Here is a 22013-nt window from a genome sequence, read left to right on the forward strand (position 1 = left end):
TTTTCGAGACAAACCTTTTTCTCGAGAAAGGACCCGATTCAAGAAACAATCCCTATTGCTTTTGGATCTGAATTAGGAGGTATACCCAACTGTTTTTGGGTGTCCTATGAAGATGCATTTTATCCGCTTTGGGTTCGAGCTTATCAACCTGAAACTTTTTTCACATAAGCATCGCAGCCCCAAACTTTTAAGAAACGACAGCTTAGGTTTATCTAAACCATAGTTCACACGGTGTCATCTCAACGGAATTACGTGGTGCCCTATTTAAAGTGAATGCGGTTGTCTCTAATGCCTAACCCATGAACGATAGTGGTAATTCGATAAGAGACATCATGGTACGCACCTTATCCTATAGGGTGCAACTATGATGTTCGGACACACCATCACGTTATGGTGTTCCGGGCGGTATTAACTTTGAAACAATTTCCACAATGTCTTAATTGCGTGCCAAAGCTCGTAACTCAGATACTCATCTCTATGATCATATCATAGACATTTTATCCTCTTGTCACAATGATCTTCAACTTCACTCTGAAATTACTTGAACCATTCAATAATTCAGACTTGTGTTTCATCAAGTAAATATACTCAACATCTACTTGAATCATCTGTGAAGTAAGAACATAACGATATTCACTGCATGCCTCAGCACTCATTGGACTACACACATCAAAATGTGCTACTTCCAACAAGTTGCTGTCTTGTTCCATCTCACTGAAACCGAGGCTTTTCAGTCATCTTGCCCATGTGGTATGATTTTCATATCTCAAGTGATTCAAAATCAAGTGAGTCCAAACGATCCATCTGCATGGAGTTTCTTCATGCGTATACACCAATAGACATGGTTCGCATGTCTCAAACTTTTCAAAAACGAGTGACTCCAAAGATCCATCAACATGGAGCTTCTTCATGCATTTTACACCAATATGACTTACATGGCAATGCCACAAGTAAGTGGTACTATCATTACTATCTTATATCTTTTGGCATGAAAATGTGTATCACTACTATCGAGATTCAATTAACCATTCCTTTAGGTGCAAGACCATTGAAGGTATTATTCAAATAAATAGAGTAACCATTATTCTCCTTAAATGAATAACCGTATTGCGATAGACATAATCCAATCATGTCTATGCTCAACGCAAACACCAAATGACAATTATTCAGGTTTAATACTAATCTTGATGGTAGAGGGAGCGTGCGATGTTTGATCACATCAAACTTGGAAACACTTCCAACACATATCGTCAGCTCACCTTTAGCTAGTCTCCGTTTATTCCGTAGCTTTTATTTCGAGTTACTAACACTTAGCAACCGAACCGGTATCTAATACCCTGGTGCTACTAGGAGTACTAGTAAAGTACACATTAACATAATGTATATCCAATATACTTCTATCGACCTTGCCAGCCTTCTTATCTATACCAAGTGTCTAGGGTAATTCTGCTCCAGTGGTTGTTCCCCTTATTACAGAAGCACTTAGTCTCGGGTTTGGGTTTAACCCTGGGTTTCTTCACTGGAGCAGCAACTGATTTGCCATTTCATGAAGTACCCCTTCTTGCCCTTACCCTTCTTGAAACTAGTGGTTTTGACTAACCATCAACAATTGATGCTCCTTCTTGATTTCTACTTTTGCGGTGTCAAACATCGCGAATATCTCAAGGATCATCATATCTATCCTTGATATGTTATAGTTCATCACGAAGCTCTAGCAGCTTGGTGGCAATGACTTTGGAGAAACCTCACTATCTCATCTGGAAGATCAACTCCCACTCGATTCAAGTGATTGTTGCACTCAGACAATCTGAGCACAAGCTCAACGATTGAGCTTTTCTCCCTTAGTTTGCTGGCTAAGAAAATCGTCGGAGGTCTTATACCTCTTGACGTGGGCACGAGTCTGAAATCCCAATTTCAGCCTTTGAAACATCTCATATGTTCCGTGACGTTTCGAAAATGTCTTTGGTGCCTCAACTCTAAACCATTTGACTGAACTATCATGTAGTTATCAAAACATGTATGTCAGATGTTCGCAACATCCACAGACTACGTTCGAGGTCCAGCACACCGAGCGGTGCATTAAGGACATAAGCATTCTACGAAGCAACGAGGACAATCCTCAGTTCACGGACCCAGTCCGCATAATTGCTACTATCAACTTTCAACTAAATTTTCTCTAGGAACATATCTAAACAGTGGAACTAAAGCGCGAGCTTACGACATAATTTGCAAAGGGTTTTTGACAATGTTCAGGATAATTAAGTTCATCTTATGAACTCCCACTCAAATAGACATCCCTCTAGTCATCTAAGTGATTACATGATCCGAGTCAACTAGGCCGTGTCCGATCATCACGTGAGACGGACTAGTCATCATCGGTGAACATCTTCATGTTTTTCGTATCTACTATACGACTCATGCTCGACCTTTCGGTCTCTTGTGTTCCGAGGCCATGTCTGTACATGCTAGGCTCGTCAAGTTAACCTAAGTGTTTCGCGTGTGTAAATCTGGCTTACACCCGTTGTATGTGAACGTAAGAATCTATCACACCCGATCATCATGTGGTGCTTCGAAACGACGAACTTTTGCAACGGTGCACAGTTAGGGGGAACACTTTCTTGAAATTTTAATGAGGGATCATCTTATTTACTACCGTCGTTCTAAGCAAATAAGATGTAAACATGATAAACATCACATGCAATCAAATAGTGACATGATATGGCCAATATCATTTTGCTCCTGTTGATCTCCATCTTCGGGGCTCCATGATCATCATCGTCACCGGCATGATACCATGATCTCCATCATCATGATCTCCATCATTGTGTCTTCATGAAGTTGTCTCGCCAACTATTACTTCTACTACTATAGCTACCGGTTAGCAATAAAGTAAAGTAATTACATGGCGTTGTTCAATGACACGCAGGTCATACAATAAATTAAGACAACTCCTATGGCTCCTGCCGGTTGTCATACTCATCGACATGCAAGTCGTGATTCCTATTACAAGAACATGATCAATCTCATACATCACATATCATTCATCACATTCTTCTTGGCCATATCACATCACATAGCATACCCTGCAAAAATAAGTTAGACGTCCTCTAATTGTTGTTTGCATGTTTTACGTGGCTGCTCTGGGTTACTAGCAAGAACGTTTCTTACCTACGCAAAACCACAACGTGATATGTCAATTGCTATTTACCCTTCATAAGGACCCTTTTCATCGAATCCGTTCCGACTAAAGTGGGAGAGACTGGCACCCGCTAGCCACCTTATGCACCAAGTGCATGTCAGTCGGTGGAACCTGTCTCACGTAAGTGTACGTGTAAGGTCGGTCCGGGCCGCTTCATCCCACAATACCGTCGAAACAAGATTGGACTAGTAACGGTAAGCATATTGAACAAAATCAACGCCCACAACTACTTTGTGTTCTACTCGTGCAAATCTACGCAATAGACCTAGCTCATGATGCCACTGTTGGGGAACGTAGCAGAAATTTAAAAAATTTCCTACGAATCACCAAGATATATCTATGGAGAAACCAGCAACAAGGGAAAGGAGAGTGCATCTACATACTTGTAGATCGCTAAGCGGAAGCATTCAAGAGAACGGGGTTGAAGGAGTCATACTCGTCGTGATCCAAATCACCGGAGATCCTAGTGCCGAACGGACGGCACCTTCGCGTTCAACACACGTACAGCCCGGTGACGTCTCCCATGCCTTGATCCAGCAAGGAGAGAGGGAGAGGTTGAGGAAGACTCCGTCCAGCAGCAGCACAACAGCGTGGTGGTGATGGAGGAGCGTGACAATCCTGCAGGGCTTCGCCAAGCACCGCGAGAGAGGAGAAGGGAGAGAGGTAGGGCTGCGCCTGGGAGAGGTGAAACTCATGTGTTGGCAGCCCCAAAACCATCTAAGGGTGGTGGCCAAGGGGGAAGAGGGGGGAAACTTGCCCCCCAAGTTAGGTGGAAGCACCCCTCCCCAAACCCTAGGCGCCTTGGGCCCTTGTGGGGGGGGGGGGGGCGCACCAGCCCACTTGGGGCTGGTCCCCTCCCACACTTGGCCCATGCAGCCCTCCGGGGCCGGTGGCCCCACTTGGTGGACCCCCGGGACCCTCCCGGTGGTCCCGGTACGTTACCGATAAAACCCGAAACTTTTTCGGTGACCAAAACAGGACTTCCCATATATAAATCTTTACCTCCAGACCATTCCGGAACTCCTCGTGATGTCCGGGATCTCATCCGGGACTCCGAACAACATTCGGTAACCACATACAAACTTCCTTTATAACCCTAGCGTCATCGAACCTTAAGTGTGTAGACCCTACGGGTTCGGGAACCATGCAGACATGACCGAGACGTTCTCCAGTCAATAACCAACAGCGGGATCTGGATACCCATGTTGGCTCCCACATGTTCCACGATGATCTCATCGGATGAACCACGATGTCAAGGACTCAATCGACCCCGTATACAATTCCCTTTGTCTAGCGGTATTGTACTTGCCCGAGATTCGATCGTCGGTATACCGATACCTTGTTCAATCTCGTTACCAACAAGTATCTTTACTCGTTCCGTAACACATCATCCCGTGATCAACCCCTTGATCACATTGTGCACATTATGATGATGTCCTACCGAGTGGGCCCAGAGATACCTCTCCATTTACATGGAGTGACAAATCCCAGTCTCGATTCGTGCCAACCCAACAGACACTTTCGGAGATACCTGTAGTGCACCTTTATAGCCACCCAGTTACGTTGTGACGTTTGGTACACCCAAAGCATTCCTACGGTATCCGGGAGTTGCACAATCTCATGGTCTAAGGAAATGATACTTGACATTAGAAAAGCTTTAGCATACGAACTACGATCTTTGTGCTAGGCTTAGGATTGGGGTCTTGTCCATCACATCATTCTCCTAATGATGTGATCCCGTTATCAACGACATCCAATGTCCATGGTTAGGAAACCGTAACCATCTATTGATCAACGAGCTAGTCAGCTAGAGGCTTACTAGGGACATAGTGTTGTCTATGTATCCACACATGTATCTGAGTTTCCTATCAATACAATTATAGCATGGATAATAAACGATTATTATGAACAAGGAAATATAATAATAACTAATTTATTATTGCCTCTAGGGCATATTTCCAACACAAGGGTATATTTGATATACAGGTTATTGATGTGTACCTTACTAGTGTTTATAGTAGCCCCTGAGTATTTGATACTTGTTCGGTTGCTAAAAATTAGTAACTCGAAACAGGAGTTACAGAATAAACACAGACTAGTTGAGGGTGAAGTGACGATGAGTGTTGGAAGTAGTTCCAAGATTGATATGATCATCATTGCACACTCTCTATACTTTCGGGATTAGTGTTAAGCCTAAATAAATGTTATTTGGCGTTTGCGTTGAGCATAAATATGACTTGATCATGTTTATTGCAATACGGTTATTCATTTAAAGTCAGAGAATAATTGTTTTTCTGTTTACATGAATAAAACCTTTGATGGTCATACACCCAATGAAAATTGTTTATTAGATCTCGATCGTAGTGATACACATATTCATAATATTGATGCCAAAAAGATGCAAAGTTTATAATGATAGTGCAACTTATTTGTGGCACTGCCGTTTGGGTCATATCGGTGTAAAGAGCATGAAGAAACTCCATAAAGATGGATTTTTGGAATCACTTGGTTATGAATCATTTGATGCTTGTGAACCGTGCCTTTTGGGCAAGATGACTAACACTCCGTTCTCCGAAAAAATGGAACGAGCTAGTGACTTATTGGAAATAATACATACTGATGTATGCGGTTCAATGAGTATTGATGCTCGTGGTGAGTATCATTATTTTCTGACCTTCACAGATGATTTGAGCAGATATGGGTATATCTACTTAATGAAACACAAGTCTGAAACATTTGAAATGTTCAAAGAAATTCAGAGTGAAGTGGAGAATCATCATAACAAGAAAATAAAGTTTCTGCGATTTGATCGCGGAGACAAATATTTGAGTTACGAGTTTGATCTTCAATTAAAACAATGTGGAATAGTTTCACAAACTCATGCCACCTGGAACACCACAGCTAAATGGTGTGTCCGAACGTCAATCGTACTTTATTAGATATAGTGCAATCTATGATGTCTCTTACCGATTTACCACTATTGTTTTGGGGTTATGCATTAGAGGCAGCTGCATTTACTTTAAACAGGGCACCATCAAAATCCGTTGAGATGATGCCTTATAAGCTGTGGTTTGGCAAAAAACCAAAGTTGTCGTTTCTTAAAGTTTGGGGCTGCGATGCTTATGTGAAAAAAAGTTTCAACCTGATAAGCTCGAATCCAAATCGGAGAAGTGCGTCTTCATAGAATACCCAAAGGTAACTATTGGGTACACCTTCTATCACAGATCCGAAGGCAAGATATTCGTTGCTAAGATGGATCCTTTCTAGAGAAGGAGTTTCTCTTGAAAGAAGTGAGTGGGAGGAAAGTAGAGCTTGATAAGGTAATTGTACCTGCTCCCAAATTGGAAAGTAGTTCATCACAGAAATTAGTTCCAGTGATTCCTACACCAATTAGTGAGGAAGCTAATGATGATGATCATGAAACTTCAGAACAAGTTACTACAGAACCTCGTAGGTCTTCCAGAGTACGATCCGCACCAGAGTGGTACGGTAATCCTGTTCTGGAAGTCATGTTACTAGACCATGATAAACCTATGAACTATGAGGAAGCGATGATGAGCCCAGATTCCGCGAAATGGTTTGAGGCCATGAAATCTGAGATGGGATCCATGTATGAGAACAAAATGTGGACTTTGGTTGACTTGCTCGATGATTAGCAAGCCAAGTTAAATAAATGGATCTTCTAGAGGAAGACGGACACTGATAGTAGTGTTACTATCTACAAAGCTCGACTTGTTGCGAAAGGTTTTTGACAAGTTCAAGATGTTGAATAAGATGAGATTTTCTCACTCGTAACGATGCTTAAGTCTGTCTGAATCATGTTAGCAAATGCCACATTTTATGAAATTTGGCAAATGGATGTCAAAACTACATTCCTTAATGGATTTATTAAAGAAGAGTTGTATATGATGCAACCAGAAGGTTTTGTCAATCCTAAAGGTGCTGACAAAGTGTGCAAGCTCCAGCAATCCATCAATGGACTGGTGCACGCATCTCGGAGTTGGAATATACACTTTGATGAGTTGATCAAAGCATATGGTTTTATACAGACTTTTGGAAAGGCATGTATTTACAGGAAAGTGAGTGGGAGCACTATAGCCTTTCTGATAAGTATATGTGAATGACATATTGTTGATCGAAAATGATGTAGAATTTTCTGGAAAGCTTAAAGGAGTGTTTTAAAGGAGTTTTTTAAAGAAAGACCTCGGTAAAGCTACTTACACATTGAGCATCAAAGATCTATAGAGATAGATCAAGACGCTTGATAATATTTTCAATGAGTACATACCTTGACAAGATTTTGAAGTAGTTCAAAATGGAACAGTCAAAGAAAGAGTTCTTGCCTGTGTTGCAAAGGTGTGAAATTGAGTAAGACTCAAATCCCGACCACGGCAGAAAATAGAAAGAGAATGAAAGTCATTCCCTATGCCTCAGTCATAGGTTCTATAAAAGTATGCCATGCTATGGACCAGACCTATTGTATACTCTGCCCTGGTTTGGCAAGGGAGTACAATAGTGATCTAGGAGTAGATCACTGGACATTGGTCAAAATTATCCTTAATGGAATAAGGATATGTTTCTCGATTATGGAGGTGACAAGAGGTTCGTCGTAAAGGGTTACGTCGATGCAAGTTTTGACACTGATCCAGATGACTCTAAGTCTCAATCTGGATACATATTGAAAGTGGGAGCAATTAGCTAGAGTATCTCCATACAGAGCATTGTAGACATAGAATGTTTTGCAAAATACATACGGCTTTGAATGTGACAGACCCGTTGACTAAACTTCTCTCACGAGCAAAACATGATCACACCTTAGTACTCTTTGGGTGTTAATCACATCGCGATGTGAACTAGATTATTGACTCTAGTAAACCCTTTGGGTGTTGGTCACATGACGATGTGAACTATGGGTGTTAATCATATACAGATATGAATATTGGTGTTAAATCACATGGCGATGTGAATTAGATGATTGACTCTAGTGCAAGTGGGATACTGAAGGAAATATGCCCTAGAGGCAATAATAAAGTTATTATTGATTTCCTTATATCATGATAAATGTTTATTATTCATGCTAGAATTGTATTAACCGGAAACATAATACATGTGTGAATACATAGACAAAGAGATTGTCACTAGTATGCCTCTACTTGACTAGCTCATTGATCAAAGATGGTTATGTTTCCTAGCCATAGACATGAGTTTTCATTTGATTAATGGGATCACATCATTAGGAGAATGATGTGATTGACATGACCCATTCCGTTAGCTTAGCACACGATCGTTTAGTATGTTGCTGTTGCTTTCTTCATGACTTATACATGTTCCTATGACTATGAGATTATGCAACTCCTGTTTACCGGAGGAACACTTTGTGTGCTACCAAACGTCACAATGTAACTGGGTGATTATAAAGGTGCTCTACAGGTGTCTCCGAAGGTACATGTTGGGTTGGCGTATTTCGAGATTAGGATTTGTCACTCCGATTGTTGGAGAGGTATCTCTGGGCCCTCTCGGTAATGCACATCACTATAAGCCTTGCAAGCAATGTAGCTAATGAGTTAGTTACTGAATGATGCATTATGGAACGAGTAAAGAGACTTGCCGGTAACGAGATTGAACTAGGTATTGAGATACCGACGATCGAATCTCGGGCAAGTAACATACCGATGACAAAGGGAACAACGTATGTTGTTATGCGGTCTGACCGATAAAGATCTTCGTAGAATATGTGGGAGCCAATATGAGCATCCAGGTTCCGCTATTGGTTATTGACCGGAAACGTGTCTCAGTCATGTCTACATAGTTCTCGAACCCGTAGGGTCCGCACGCTTAAGGTTTCGATGACAGTTATATTATGAGTTTATGAGTTTTGATGTACCGAAGGAGGTCGGAGTCCCGGATGAGATCCGGGACATGACGAGGAGTCTCGAAATGGTCGAGACGTAAAGATCGATATATTGGATGACTATATTCGAAGTTCGGAAAGGTTCCGAGTGATTCGGGTATTTTTCGGAGTACCGGAGAGTTACGGGAATTCGCCGGGGAGTATATGGGCCTTATTGGGCTTTAGGGGAAAGAGAGAGGAGAGGCTGGGTGCCCCCCAAGGCCTAGTCCGAATTGGACTAGGGGGAGGGGCTGCGCCCCCTCCTTCCTTCTCTTCTCTCCCCCCTTTCCTTGACTCCTACTCCTACTACTTGGAAGGGGGGGAATCCTACTCCCGGTGGGAGTAGGACTCCTCCTTGGCGCGCCTCCTCCTGGCCGGCCGCCCCCTCCCCCTTGATCCTTTATATACGGGGGCAGGGGGGCACCTCTAGGCACAACAATAATTGATCCCTTGGATCTCTTAGCCGTGTGCGGTGCCCCCCTCCACTATAGTCCACCTCGATAATATCGTAGCGGTGCTTAGGCGAAGCCCTGCGATGGTAGAACATCAAGATCATCACCACGCCGTCGTGCTGACGGAACTCTCCCTCGACACTCGGCTGGATCGGAGTTCGAGGGACGTCATCGAGCTGAACGTGTGCTAGAACTCGTTGGTGCCGTAGTTTCAGTGCTTGATCGGTCGGGCCGTGAAGACGTACGACTACATCAACCGCGTTTTTCTAATGCTTCCGCTTTCGGTCTACGAGGGTCCATGGACACACTCTCCCCTCTCGTTGCTATGCATCATCATGATCTTGCGTGTGCGTAGGAAATTTTTGAAATTACTACGTTCCCCAACAATCCCCAACTCAATGGCACCGCCAAGACCACTAGCCCGACTATCTACAAGCCGGGGCCCTAGATCCGGGGTTCCCTCGCTCTCCCACCGCCGGAGCGGCAGACTAAGGGAACATGGTCACCTCCTTTTCGCCCTGTCACAACAGACCCAAAAGGTTGTCTGGTTAGTTTTCTGCTTTGTTCTTTCTTTTTCTTTTTTTTCTCTTCCGTCTTTGGCTTACTCAAGCCTATGTACATATACACTTTTTGCTCTTATTAATAAAATCTAAAAATTACAGTGGAGTTTTCTTCCACTATTCCACTTAAAAGGAAATACATGTGCAACCTGAAAGTTCACCTAAAAATCAAGAGTTTTGATTGGTATCTTTACAAGGGGTCATGTTGACCAAGGGTAACATAGCAAATCGTAACTGGGTGGTAGCAAAATGTGATGTTGTTAAGATGATGAAACAATAAAGCACATATTTCTCTTTGCCCCTTTTCGTGCTTGCTACGGCAGACGGTCCATGCTGTTTTTAATGTTCCACCACATACTTGTATCTATAATATATTTGGAAATTGGTTGCATGGGACGGATAAAATACCGGTGGGAGTATGAGCCTTATGTTGGATAACTTAGAATTGTCGGAATGATGTTGTGTCTAAGAGAGTTAGAACTTCAATTACTTCACCCTCGGACTCTATCTCGATTGATGTACACAATCTTTTTATTGCATAGTTTTTATGTGAATTAACTTCAATTACTTCTTCCTGAAAAAAATGTGCCATTGACAATTATCAAATGAGATTGACATGAAAAATTAAACACAACTTGGAACAGACTCGGAGTTGACCTCACAAGCGCACGCACACATGCATCAAATTAAACCGACACGCTGACACCACGACGAACTTTGCTGAGAACTGCTTAATTAACCGCTGCCGCCGAGCACGGACTTGAGCTTCTTCACCTGCGCGTCGTCCAAGAAGGTGACCTTCTCAACGACGGCGGACGGCAGGTTGTTGGCGAAGAGCGCGTAGTCAGTGATCTGCAGGCCGGGGTTGGGGCCGCTGAACGCAACGAGCGCCACCGCCGCCGAGCTGCCGCCGTTGTACTGGTAGTGGAGCAGGCCCTGGGGGAACACCATGATGTCGCCCTTGTAGAGTGTCTTGGTGTACACGGTGTTGGAGGAGGAGCTGATGAAGCCCGCCAGGATGGTGCCCTCGGTGACAAACAGGAGCTCAGAGGCGGCCGGGTGGGTGTGCAGCGGCACGACGCCGCCCATGGCGATGTCGAGCCTCGCTGCGGAGATGCCGAGCCCGTTCACGCCGGGGAACTGCCCGACGAAGGCCGGGGTCACGGCCGCCTTGATGAGGTTGCTGGTGTTGCCCGCGGCGGCGAGGCCGTGGTAGTAGAAGTCCCCTGCGCTGACGCCGGCCTTGCACGGGTACCCCGCCGGTGTGTCGCTGCAGGACAGGTCGGCGACGCAGAAGTCCTGGGTCAGGGCCATGGCGGAGAAGGGCATGATAAGGAAGGAGATGAGCACGGGGAGCAGCATTGCGTTGGCCATGGCTTGCTACTGCGCTGATGCTTCGAGTATGCTACTGTGCCTGCCCTTGTGGTGTTTATATAGGAGAGGAGGAGGCGGTGCGGCCGTGCAGCTGGTACGTACGAGCAGAGCAATGTAACGCGAGCGATATTCTTTGGCGACCGAGCTAGGGTTCACGTGCGTGGCGCTGTCCGGATCTTTTGGGATAAGTACGTGGCGGAGCCAATGGACAAGCGTTTGGCTCATTAGCTGTGCGTGGTCCATGAAATAGGGAAAGCTCTGGAAATGCTGCATTATTATGGAAGCACAGGACAATATAGGGCATGATGAGCTGTTTTTACGATGAGATGGATATGCGAACTACCCATTGTCTCATGCAGGCGCTAGATCTTTACAACGGTAGCATGTTATGGTGGCTAGTGCGAGCCGGTCGAATGCAGGCAAAGCTTGTTGCATGCATCCGTGAAGCCAACGTTTGGTATTTTGCTGTGATCGACATGTCCTCGGGAAGTTTGTGGAGACAAAAACTGCACCGGTCTTCGTTGCCTAGCTTGCAAAACGAGATATCGGGCGTGCATGTGAAATTTTAACTGCTGGTCCAAGATCTTGGAGATTTTGTGTTTCATGGACAGCATATTCTGAGAGTGATATGTGTGATGCCTGGACCAACGGGCAAGTGCAACTCGTGAGCTTATTTTTGTTTCTTGCTTGGATGGAACCTGTCTGGATGCAACGGGTATGTATGTATAATGCCGTTATCGGGAGGTAATGCCACCCGTCCACTCTTTGGTTGTATGAAAATATCTTGCACGCGTAACAAGTGTCTCTAAACCCTGCGTAAAACAAAAGCGTCTCTATAGACTACCGAAAAAGTTTCTATGCGTAAAATAGAGTGACCCCTTATAATATGTCGGGCATTTCTCGGCTCTTACTTAGTTTTTCTCTTTCAACCCAATACAAACGTGGACGCTTATATATATGCACATACACTCATTCCTATAAACACATGCACACACACCCTATCCCTATAAGCACCTCCGAATGACCGAGCCGGCACATCATCTTGAGATTGACGAAATCGCCACAAACGCATTCGTAGTCAATGGAAACGTCTCCTCCCACTGAACGCATATCTCTGGAAGGATTGAAATAAATCCAGAACACCGGTGTCAAGTTTAGGACTTGAACCCTGGTGGGCTGGTGATACCACTGTCCTTCTACCATCGAACCACAAGTTAGGTCGTTGGGCTCTTACTTACTAGGAGTACCTCCATTCTATAATTTCAAAGAATCCTAGAATTGCTAGCCGTTGACAAATTGTTTCTGATGAACATTGTGGAGTCAACCAGGCTCCAATTTTATATAATGAAATCATAATGTCTTACAAGACCAAAATTTCAAAGGGTCTAAAACCAACACTATAACTGACAAAGCAACCTGAACGGTTAACACAAGAAACATAAGAAAGAATTCCAACGATAGAATAAATTAGAATCATTCGCTAGAGCTAGAAGGTTCTGGGCTACTTACCATAGACTTTAGTTTGATTCTCGGTGCGGCTGAAAAATATAATTGCAACATTAACCGTCGTACGATAGGAAAATTTCATGAACTCGCTTTCTAGATTACTGGTAGTACAGCCTTGTTCTTGGATACTGGGGATGTAACAAAATCTTATCCAATTTTTAGATTTGAAAATTCTTGGTTTATGAGAGAGGGGATCCATTTTTTTTTGTGATGCCTGGATGAATAACTAGGGTTCATGGGTCAAATTTAGATAATGTCAAGATAAACTGAGAAGGCTTGGAGCTAATTGAAAGGTTGGATAGAAATATGAATGCATGGTACAGAGATTTGAAGAAATATATTCTGATTAAACTTGATAATATTCATAAGCATTGTGAGCTATATGGTTTGATAGCTGATAAGAGATAAGAGCAGAAATACCTTATAGCTCAGTTAGAGAGACTGGTGAAATAGGAGGAATTTAAATAGAAGCAGAGGGCAAACTAAAGAAATCCTTAAAGGGGATTCTAATACTAAATATCTGCATGCTAAAACAATTGGTAGACGCAGGAAAAATGTGAGAACTTCTCTGGACCAAGTTGAAAGGCTGATTGAAGGAGACAAAGATCTAAGAAACTATATTAGTAATTTTTATAAGAACCTTTTTGGTCTCCCTGAGGTTTCTACTGTATATCTTCATATAGAGAATCCTCAAACATTCCCTACAAGAGCCGCAGATAAGCTAACTACACAATTCTTTTTAGAAGAAATTAAAAAGTGGTTTATGATATGGCTCATAATAAATCACATGGGCCTGATAGTTTCAATGCCGAATTCTATCAACATTTTTTGGCGTTGGTAAAATTTGATCTGAAAAACTTGTTTGATAATTTTCGTGAAGGCAAGTTGGATATTTCCAGACTCAGTTATGGATTATTACCTTGGTACCTAATACTAATGATGCCAATCAAATCCAAAAATTTAGACTAATTTGTCTACTTATGTTAGTTTTAAGATTTTTACTAAGGTTTCCGTGAATAGATTGAAGTAAAAGATACCCGAGGTGTCACTACAGGAATCAATTGCAATACATTTCAATTAAATTTGATTGTGTGGTTTAGATTAATAAAACATGAACCAAAATTAAAATTACATACGACTTATTATATTGATTAGGTATAGTTGTAAAAATAAGATAAGTAGAATAAAATAAGGATAATATTTTTCCATGCATGGTTGCATGTCGTGGTGGGTCTTTTCCCATGGATGGTTAGATATTGAGGTGGTCCTGATCCCATCCATTTAGATATATTATAACCGAGCACTTTTCCTGCCCTCTCAGGCCATCAACGTTCCTAGCCGTTCGATCATCACTTTTGAGCATTTTTGGCCGTTAGATTAGGTGTGAATCGCATGTAATCTGGCTTCGCTCGCAATTAACGATCGACAACCGTATTGGGCCGCTGCTCCGGTCACGTTTTTGAGCGCCTCGCGTTAAATTGGGCCTAACGGGCCTGTAGCAGCTTTTCCCGAGCGAAGACAGAAATAGAAAAAGGACAGACGTGAATTCTCAAAAAAAAAAAAGGACAGACGCGACCCTCCTTTCGTTCTCAAGGTCGCACGCTCCCACCCCCACCTGGCGGCTGGGAGCGACCGATGCGAGAGCGACGACTCCGACGGCGTCCCCGCTGGGTTCGGACAGAGGCGACTCACTCGAGCGATAGGGTCACGTCTCCGAGCAACGCGACGGGGAGCTGGTGGGGTTAAAAATGAAGCATCAACCACAATTGGAGTCGATTCGCCGGTGATTGAAGATGCAAATCGTAGTTGATGCAGCCAATTACTGGCAGTAGATGCTCTGGCCATCGATAATTGCAGGTCGGTTACTACCCCGATTTATCTTCTTCATTTACTCGACGCTCGTGTATATATATCCACAGTGCCTCTGATCGTTCCCCATTCCCCTTATTACATCTGTACCTCCTTCTCCGGCAGCCATGGTTGGCGTGTAGGTCGAGGATTCATCTTCCCCTTTCTGTCAGTCCTCCACTCTCTCCTTCGAATTCCGATGGCTCGTGATTCATTAAGTTTTTAATTTCTGGGAATCTCTTTTGCTGGACCAGAAATTCGAAGGCACATCCTCTGTATCTATACTGGTGAGAGAACAGTTTGAAGCTAATATTCATTAAAATGCAACATTTTGATACTCTGTCATGCTAGCTTTATCGAGTTAATTGTAACACTTCACACGCCATATGTGCTTGCCTTATTGATGCTCAATTTGGAATTGTTTTTATGTGGTATTAGTGATGTATAATTGTACTTCTTTCATCCTAGGTTGAACTGGGATGGTACACCAGAGAAATCTCTTCGTATTTCACATGCAGACATGCTTGCCTTTTACTACATCCCTGAGCAGAAGCTCATATGTGGGCCCCTACTCATGTTGAGCCACGAAGCAAGGAAGGATGAGTGGTTGAACTACTGATCACATGGTCCCTCTGATTTAGTATGTAAGTTGCCTTTGATCCCCGTTTCACGTTGTGACCGATTTGGTGATGAGGTTTCTTCTGATATTTTTGGTAGGTTTGTGGTTGTTTCAATCGATTAGGAATAAGTTTATCTCAATGAGGTGATGTTTCAGGATTCAACCCGTTGTTGGGGAAGAGACGTGAGATCGTATCCAACATTGTGACCAGGTCGAGGGATCAATTCCTTTGTGCTATCGCCAGGAAATAAATTGACCTGTCTCTCGTGAGAAATTTCTCCTATGAGATTTAATTTCACATATTCAGTACATGGACGGCTAGGTGATTTTGTGGCTGCTTGCTACAGATGATTTGTCCCTACAAATTTTTAGGATTCATGGGCATTGACCCTGCTCAAGGCATATAACATGGAGCGATCTGTTAATGCCGTTGGCATATCTTCTCCACTTGGTCATGTATGCTCCTGTATCCGAGACTTCAGTCATATCACTGCCCATATGCGCAGGTCCCTAAGTTGTTGTGAGCAGTTCTGCATACAGTGTGATTTTGAACACTGATGATATTTTTAAGTGGGTTCGTTCCATGCTAAAAAACTGTATCTTCCTCATGTGTAAATATTTGAAGATGACAAGCACTCATGATATGTCGCTTTTTCCATTTGCCTTCTGATTTTTTTTCTCGAATTGGACTGCATACTCTTTGATTGTACATAATTTAGTCTTCAACGTCACTTTCTTCTGTCCTGTGCCCATATAGTTCACACTTTCAAGTCTTGAATTCTTGATGCCTTTAGCTTTGCTAAGGTATTTTTGTCAAATACTCCCTCTGTAAACTAACATAAGAGCTTTTAGATCACTAAAGTAGTGATCTAAACGCTCTTATATTAGTTTACGGAGGTAGTACAAGAGAGTAACCAATGATTCCCTGTGTAGGTTTTTTTTGATAAAATAACAAGCACAAATGGTTATGCGATAAGATAGATTTGTGTGAAGAGACTTAGTTTTTATATGGTGGAACATTGCCACTGTAATTCTTTTGAGGTACATTATGCATGCAGATTGTATCCTGACCTGTGCACAAGACCTTGCTATTTCTTCTAGGCTTCAGTCGAAAAAATTGGAATTAAAGGCATTTTGTATTGATGAATGCATCGGAATTTAATCCTGATGGTCAGATTTATGTTCTTATTCCTATATTGTTTTGCATTTATATGGTTATATCAATCTTACGCATTTTCCTGTTGACACAGTACAATTCATGTTCAAATATGGATCCAGTAAAACCGGAATGACCAAAAGAACTCAAAAAGTAGTTGATTTTTGTTAAGCATACTGCTTTTTTATTTTAGAATTTAGTTTTGAAAATGGAGAGATATACTGTGCATTTTTTTGGTTTCCAGGATAAGGGATAGCATGAGCCTGACAATGACAAATTAATTTGTGAGCCTCCTTCCACAAACATCTAGCTGTATCAAGCACCAACCTTAAGGACGTGTATCAAGCAATAGCTCGTAATTTGTCCTTGGAAAGTTGACGAAACTCAGCCGTCATTTTCAGTTGCTCCTATGCAAATAAAGCCTAAATTTGCACCTTTTGATGCTGGTGATTATCAGAGAAAGCAGATGCACTGGAAAGTTTATACAGAACTAAGCTAGAGAGAGCAAGATTTTATATGAAATGTTAAGGTAAATGAAGCATTTCAATAGCCATAAATTTGATATCTCCCACCAATTATTGTTACAAGGATATCCATTACTATATGCAATGACCTATTTCCAGAATATATTTTGAGTCTGAACTGAGGTTTTATTCTACATTACAAGGATGCTAATTTGGTGGAAATCAGGAAGCAAAGCTATGCCTGCACTTATGGTTGATATCAAAATTATCTACCCCTCCTTTTGACGTTAAATAGCTGACACGTGTTTTACTGCCCTGCCTATACTGTGGTGTATGATATGCTCACTTAACATTAGGTGTATGCATGTAACCAAAACCTATCACATATCAGTATACCTTGGTCTATTGTTTTGGATGGTACAAGCTATGTAAATTCTACTGGGTCATACAGTGCTAACTTGTGTTTTCCAACAAACTTCAAAGTAGAACGTGAGCTGTTAGATTGTTCTGCTGCATATAAAATATTGCCTGCAATACTATAGTTAGTCTACATCGAACCATCTGGCTGATGCTATTTCTCAATGTTAGAAGAATTATAACAATAGTACAAAACGAGTTCGCAGTGTTACCTGAAACTTAGTGTGAAATACTCCAAATATTTTTGTTGCCTATTAGTCCATATATTTATAAAATTCCTCTCTTTGATTACTAACAATATAATAGACGGGTGCAACAACGCGCGCCTTCATGGTCTAGTAATTATATGATGATGTGACATGCTTGCATGATGAGATAAATAAGTTAGTGGGATCACTCTCTAGGTATATATATGATACATAGGTGGGAGGTAATCTCAGCAATTCAAACTATTTTAGTGAAAAGGTAGATTCATTATGGATGGATTCTGATTTTATATGAAGTTTTGAATAGCATTCATGTCAAAAATAAAAGTGCTTTGGTTTTTAAAGTTGATTTTGAGAAAGGCACATGACAAAATTTTATGGCCTTTTGTTATGCAAATGATGAAAATGAAAAGATTCCCTGATAACTAGATAGATTGCATTATGCATACCATTAGAGGGAGCATGTTGGGGTTAAGATCGATGATAATATTGGAAATATTTCTCAACTCACAAAGGGTTGATACGTCTCCAACGTATCTATAGTTTTTGATTGTTCCATGCTATTATATTATCTGTTTTGGATGTTTTATATGCATTAATATGCTATTTTACATTATTTTTGGGACTAACCTATTAACCTAGAGCCTAGTGCCACCTTCTGTTTTTTTCCTTGTTTTTGAGTTTTATACAAAAGGAACATCAAACGGAGTCCAAATGAGCTGAAAATTTACAGTGATTTTTTATGGACCAAAAGAGACCCCCGAAGCATCGGAGCTAGACGAGAAGAGTCCCGAGGAGTCCACAAGCCAGGGGCGCGCCCTACCCCCTGGGCGTGCCCTGAGGGCTTGTGGGCCCCTCGAGCACCTCCTTGACTTGTTTCCGACGCCAAAAATTCTTGTAAATATAGAAGCCTCCAGAAAGAAACCTAGATTGGAAGTTCCACCGCTGCAAGCCTCTGTAGCCAAGAAAAACCAATTGGGAACCCATTTCGGCACCCTGCCGGAGGGGGAAACCATCACCGGAGGCCATCTCCATCATCCCGATGGTCTCCATGATAAGGAGGGAGTAGTTCACCCTCAGGGCTAAGGGTATGTACCAGTAGATATGTGTTTGATCTCTCTCTCTCCCCCCCCTCTCTCTATCTTTCTCTCTATCTCTCGTGTTCTTGATTTGGCACGATCTTGATGTACCGCAAGCTTTGTTACTATAGTTGGATCATATGGTGTTTCTCCCCTCTATCTTCTTGTGATGAATTGAGTTTTACCTTTGAGGTTTCACTATTATCGGATTGAATACTATTATGGATTTGAGAACACTTGATGTATGCATTGCGTGGGATACCCGTGGTGACAATGGGGTGTTCTATTGATTCACTTGATGTATGTTTTGGCACTCAACTCGTGAATTCCCGAGGTGACATTGGGTAATCTATGCATAGGGGTTGATGCACATTTTCATGCTTGTTTCTCTGGTAGAAATCTTGGGGAACTCTTTGAGGTTCTTTGTGTTGGATTGAATATTATGAATCTGAAGTTGTTTGATGCATATCATATAATTGACCACGGATACTTGTGGTGACATTGGAGTATCTAGGTGACATTAGTGTTGATTGATGTGTGTCATATGGTGTTATTTTACTACGAACTCTAGGGCTATTTGTGATACTTATAGGGATGGCTCAATAGATTGATCAGAAAGAATAACTTTGAGGTGGTTTCGTAACCTACAAGTAATTTCATCTTATGTTCTCCACGATAGGAACTTTGTAGTGACTCTTTGTTGCATGTTGAGGGATTGTTATATGATCCAATTGTGTTATCATTGTTGAGAGAATTTGCACTGGTGAAAGTATGAACCCTATGCCTTGTTTTCAAGCATTGCAATACCTTTTTTGCTCATTTATGTTACTTGCTACCTTGTTGTTTTTATATTTTTAGATTACAAAAACCTATATCTACCATCCATATTACACTTGTATCACCATCTCTTCGCCGAACTAGTGCATCTATACAATTTACCATTGTATTGGGTGTGTTGGGGACACAAGAGACTCTTTGTTATTTGGTTGCAGGGTTGTTTCAGAGAGACCATATTCATCATACGCCTCCCACGGATTGATAAACCTTAGGTTATCCACTTGAGGGAAATTTGCTCCTATCCTACAGAACTCTGCGCTTGGAGGCCCAACGGGAGTCTACAAGAAGAAGGTTGCGTAGTAGAAATCAAGGGTTGGGACAAGGAGATTATCTGTCTCCTCTTATCTTTGATTTAGTTGTTAACACCATAGCTATGCTATTAGAGGGGTGCTTGAGGAATAGACCAAATTGGGGCCGATATGTTGCAATATGTGATGACGCCATTTTACCTCCACAAGAAAGTTTTGTTAATGCACACAGTTTAAAATTCATTCTCTGCCTGTTAGAGAAGATGTCTAGCCTAAAAACCAATTTCCATAAAAGTGAGCTTTTTCTCTCTTCGGTGAAACCATAAAAAAGCAAGTGATTTTGCTACTATATTTACTTGTTCTACATGATCTCTACCTATGAGATGCCTGGGACTTCATGTTGATGAAACAAGGATTAGAAATAAACACTAGAAAAATACTGAGGATGTGATTGAGAAAAGATGGAACACCTAGCAAGGCAGATTCCTTGATAGTGGCGCTCAAATTACTTTAATTCGGTCCTCATTATCATGCATACCCCACATTCATTATGTGCTTCTATGTGCTACCAATTGGTGTAAAAAAAGATGGACTTCTTGAGAGCCATACTTTGTGGCAAGAAGTTGGTAAAAGAAAATACCATCTAGTTAAATGGTAGAGGTTTGGAGACCTAAAGACCTTGGTGGTCTGGGTATTCAAAATACTGAGTCAATGAATCAAGCTCTAATTTCTAAATGGCAGTGGAAATTATATATTTATGATGGTGCCTAGCAAAAGATTTTTAGAAATAAATATATCAAAAACCAATGTGTGTCTGGGGTCAAACATAAGCAAGGAGACTCATAGCTCTGGAGTGGGTTGTTTAGATTCAAAGAATATTTTTTCTCTTTGTGTAAGTTTGGTAACGGATAAAATGTGAGGTTTTGAGAAGATTGGTGGATGGGAGATAAACTTCTTAAGCATAACTATCCTAGAGTCTATGATGTGTGTTTTGATAAAACATTTCAGTTGCTGATGTCTTAAAGGGATCGATACTATTCTCTTTAGAAGAACTTTATGGGGTTCTCCTTTGGAACTATGGAATCACATTAAAGATGCATGTGATGGGTGTATGCTTCATGAACAAGAGGATACCATCGGATGGCCCCTTGACAAAAAAGCATGTTTATTCTATATAATCTTTTTATAGAAACTTGATCGAAAATGGAGCTAATTATACACATAAATCATGGTTTTTTTATGATAGTGCCCCTGTTTCCTTAGTTATGCTTAGTTGCCCCCACGCTCTAAACTTTTGGTCACTTTTCCCCATCATTTTGTCTAAAACTCTCACAAATGGTCAAACTGGACGTTTGCCATCGGTTCAATGGCTTGATCGTTAACTACTGACGAGTGGGGACGCTTAGGGCGCGGTCCTCCTTTGACCGCTATCTGCTGACAAGTGGGGCCGCAAGAAGACACGTCAGAGCAGCTTGTCTGAAACAAAATGAGCCACTCCCGCACCGCCTCTTCCGCCACCGCCGTCGTCGTGCCCTCCACTCTCTAACCCTATTTCATTCGTCGGCGACACAGCGCCTCCGGCGCATCAAGTTTTATATGCATTAATATGCTATTTTATATTATTTTTGGGACTAACCTATTAACCTAGAGCCTAGTGCCACTTTCTTTTTTTTCCTTGTTTTTGAGTTTTATACAAAAGGGACATCAAACGGAGTCCAAATGACCCTCCTGACCTAATTCTTTCGCCTATATGTTCCCATATATCCCCACACCACCAGAAGCATCCACGAAACACTTTTCCGCCGCCGCAACCTTAAGTACCCGTGAGATCCCTTCTAGGGACCTTTTCCAGCATCCTGCCGGAGAGGGATTCGATCATGGAGGGCTTCTACATCAACTCTATTACCCTTCCGATGAAGCGTGAGTAGTTTACCACAGACCTACGGGTCCATAGCTAGTATCTAGATGACTTCTTCTCTCTCTTTGATTCTCAATACCATGTTCTCCTCGATGTTCTTGGAGATCTATTCGATGTAATACTTTTTGCGGCGTGTTTGCCGAGATCCGATGAATCGTGGATTTATGATCAGCTTATCTATGAATATTATTTGAATATTCTCTGAATTCTTATATGCATGATTTGATATCTTTGTAATTC

General features: G+C 41.9%; 1 protein-coding gene and 1 long non-coding RNA gene across 4 annotated transcripts; one reads left to right on the forward strand and one right to left on the reverse strand.

The window, feature by feature from the left end:
- Positions 1-10676: 10676 nt before the first annotated feature.
- On the reverse strand, positions 10677-11521 carry LOC542989 (germin-like protein 8-14). Its single transcript, XM_044579584.1, has one exon. It carries the CDS (start codon positions 11473-11475, stop codon positions 10837-10839), a length of 639 nt encoding a protein of 212 aa, XP_044435519.1. The 5' UTR covers positions 11476-11521; the 3' UTR covers positions 10677-10836.
- Positions 11522-14547: 3026 nt separating this feature from the next.
- LOC123161554 (uncharacterized) lies at positions 14548-18616 on the forward strand. Of its 3 annotated transcripts, none has more exons than XR_006480737.1 (5): positions 14548-14838; positions 14956-15116; positions 15298-15473; positions 15605-16618; positions 16849-18616. It is a non-coding gene; the product is annotated as an uncharacterized lncRNA (long non-coding RNA). The 3 variants fall into 3 exon arrangements; XR_006480738.1 differs by having other exon boundaries at positions 14554-14838; positions 15605-17133; positions 17272-18616; XR_006480739.1 differs by having other exon boundaries at positions 14554-14838; positions 15605-15904.
- Positions 18617-22013: the final 3397 nt, after the last annotated feature.

Source organism: Triticum aestivum, chromosome 7B (genome assembly GCF_018294505.1).
Source record: "Triticum aestivum cultivar Chinese Spring chromosome 7B, IWGSC CS RefSeq v2.1, whole genome shotgun sequence".
Taxonomy (NCBI): Eukaryota; Viridiplantae; Streptophyta; class Magnoliopsida; order Poales; family Poaceae; genus Triticum; species Triticum aestivum.

Excerpts from the sequence above, each read along its gene's own strand:
- LOC542989 (XM_044579584.1), bottom strand. The coding sequence starts at position 11,475 with ATGGCCAACGCAATGCTGCTCCCCGTGCTCATCTCCTTCCTTATCATG.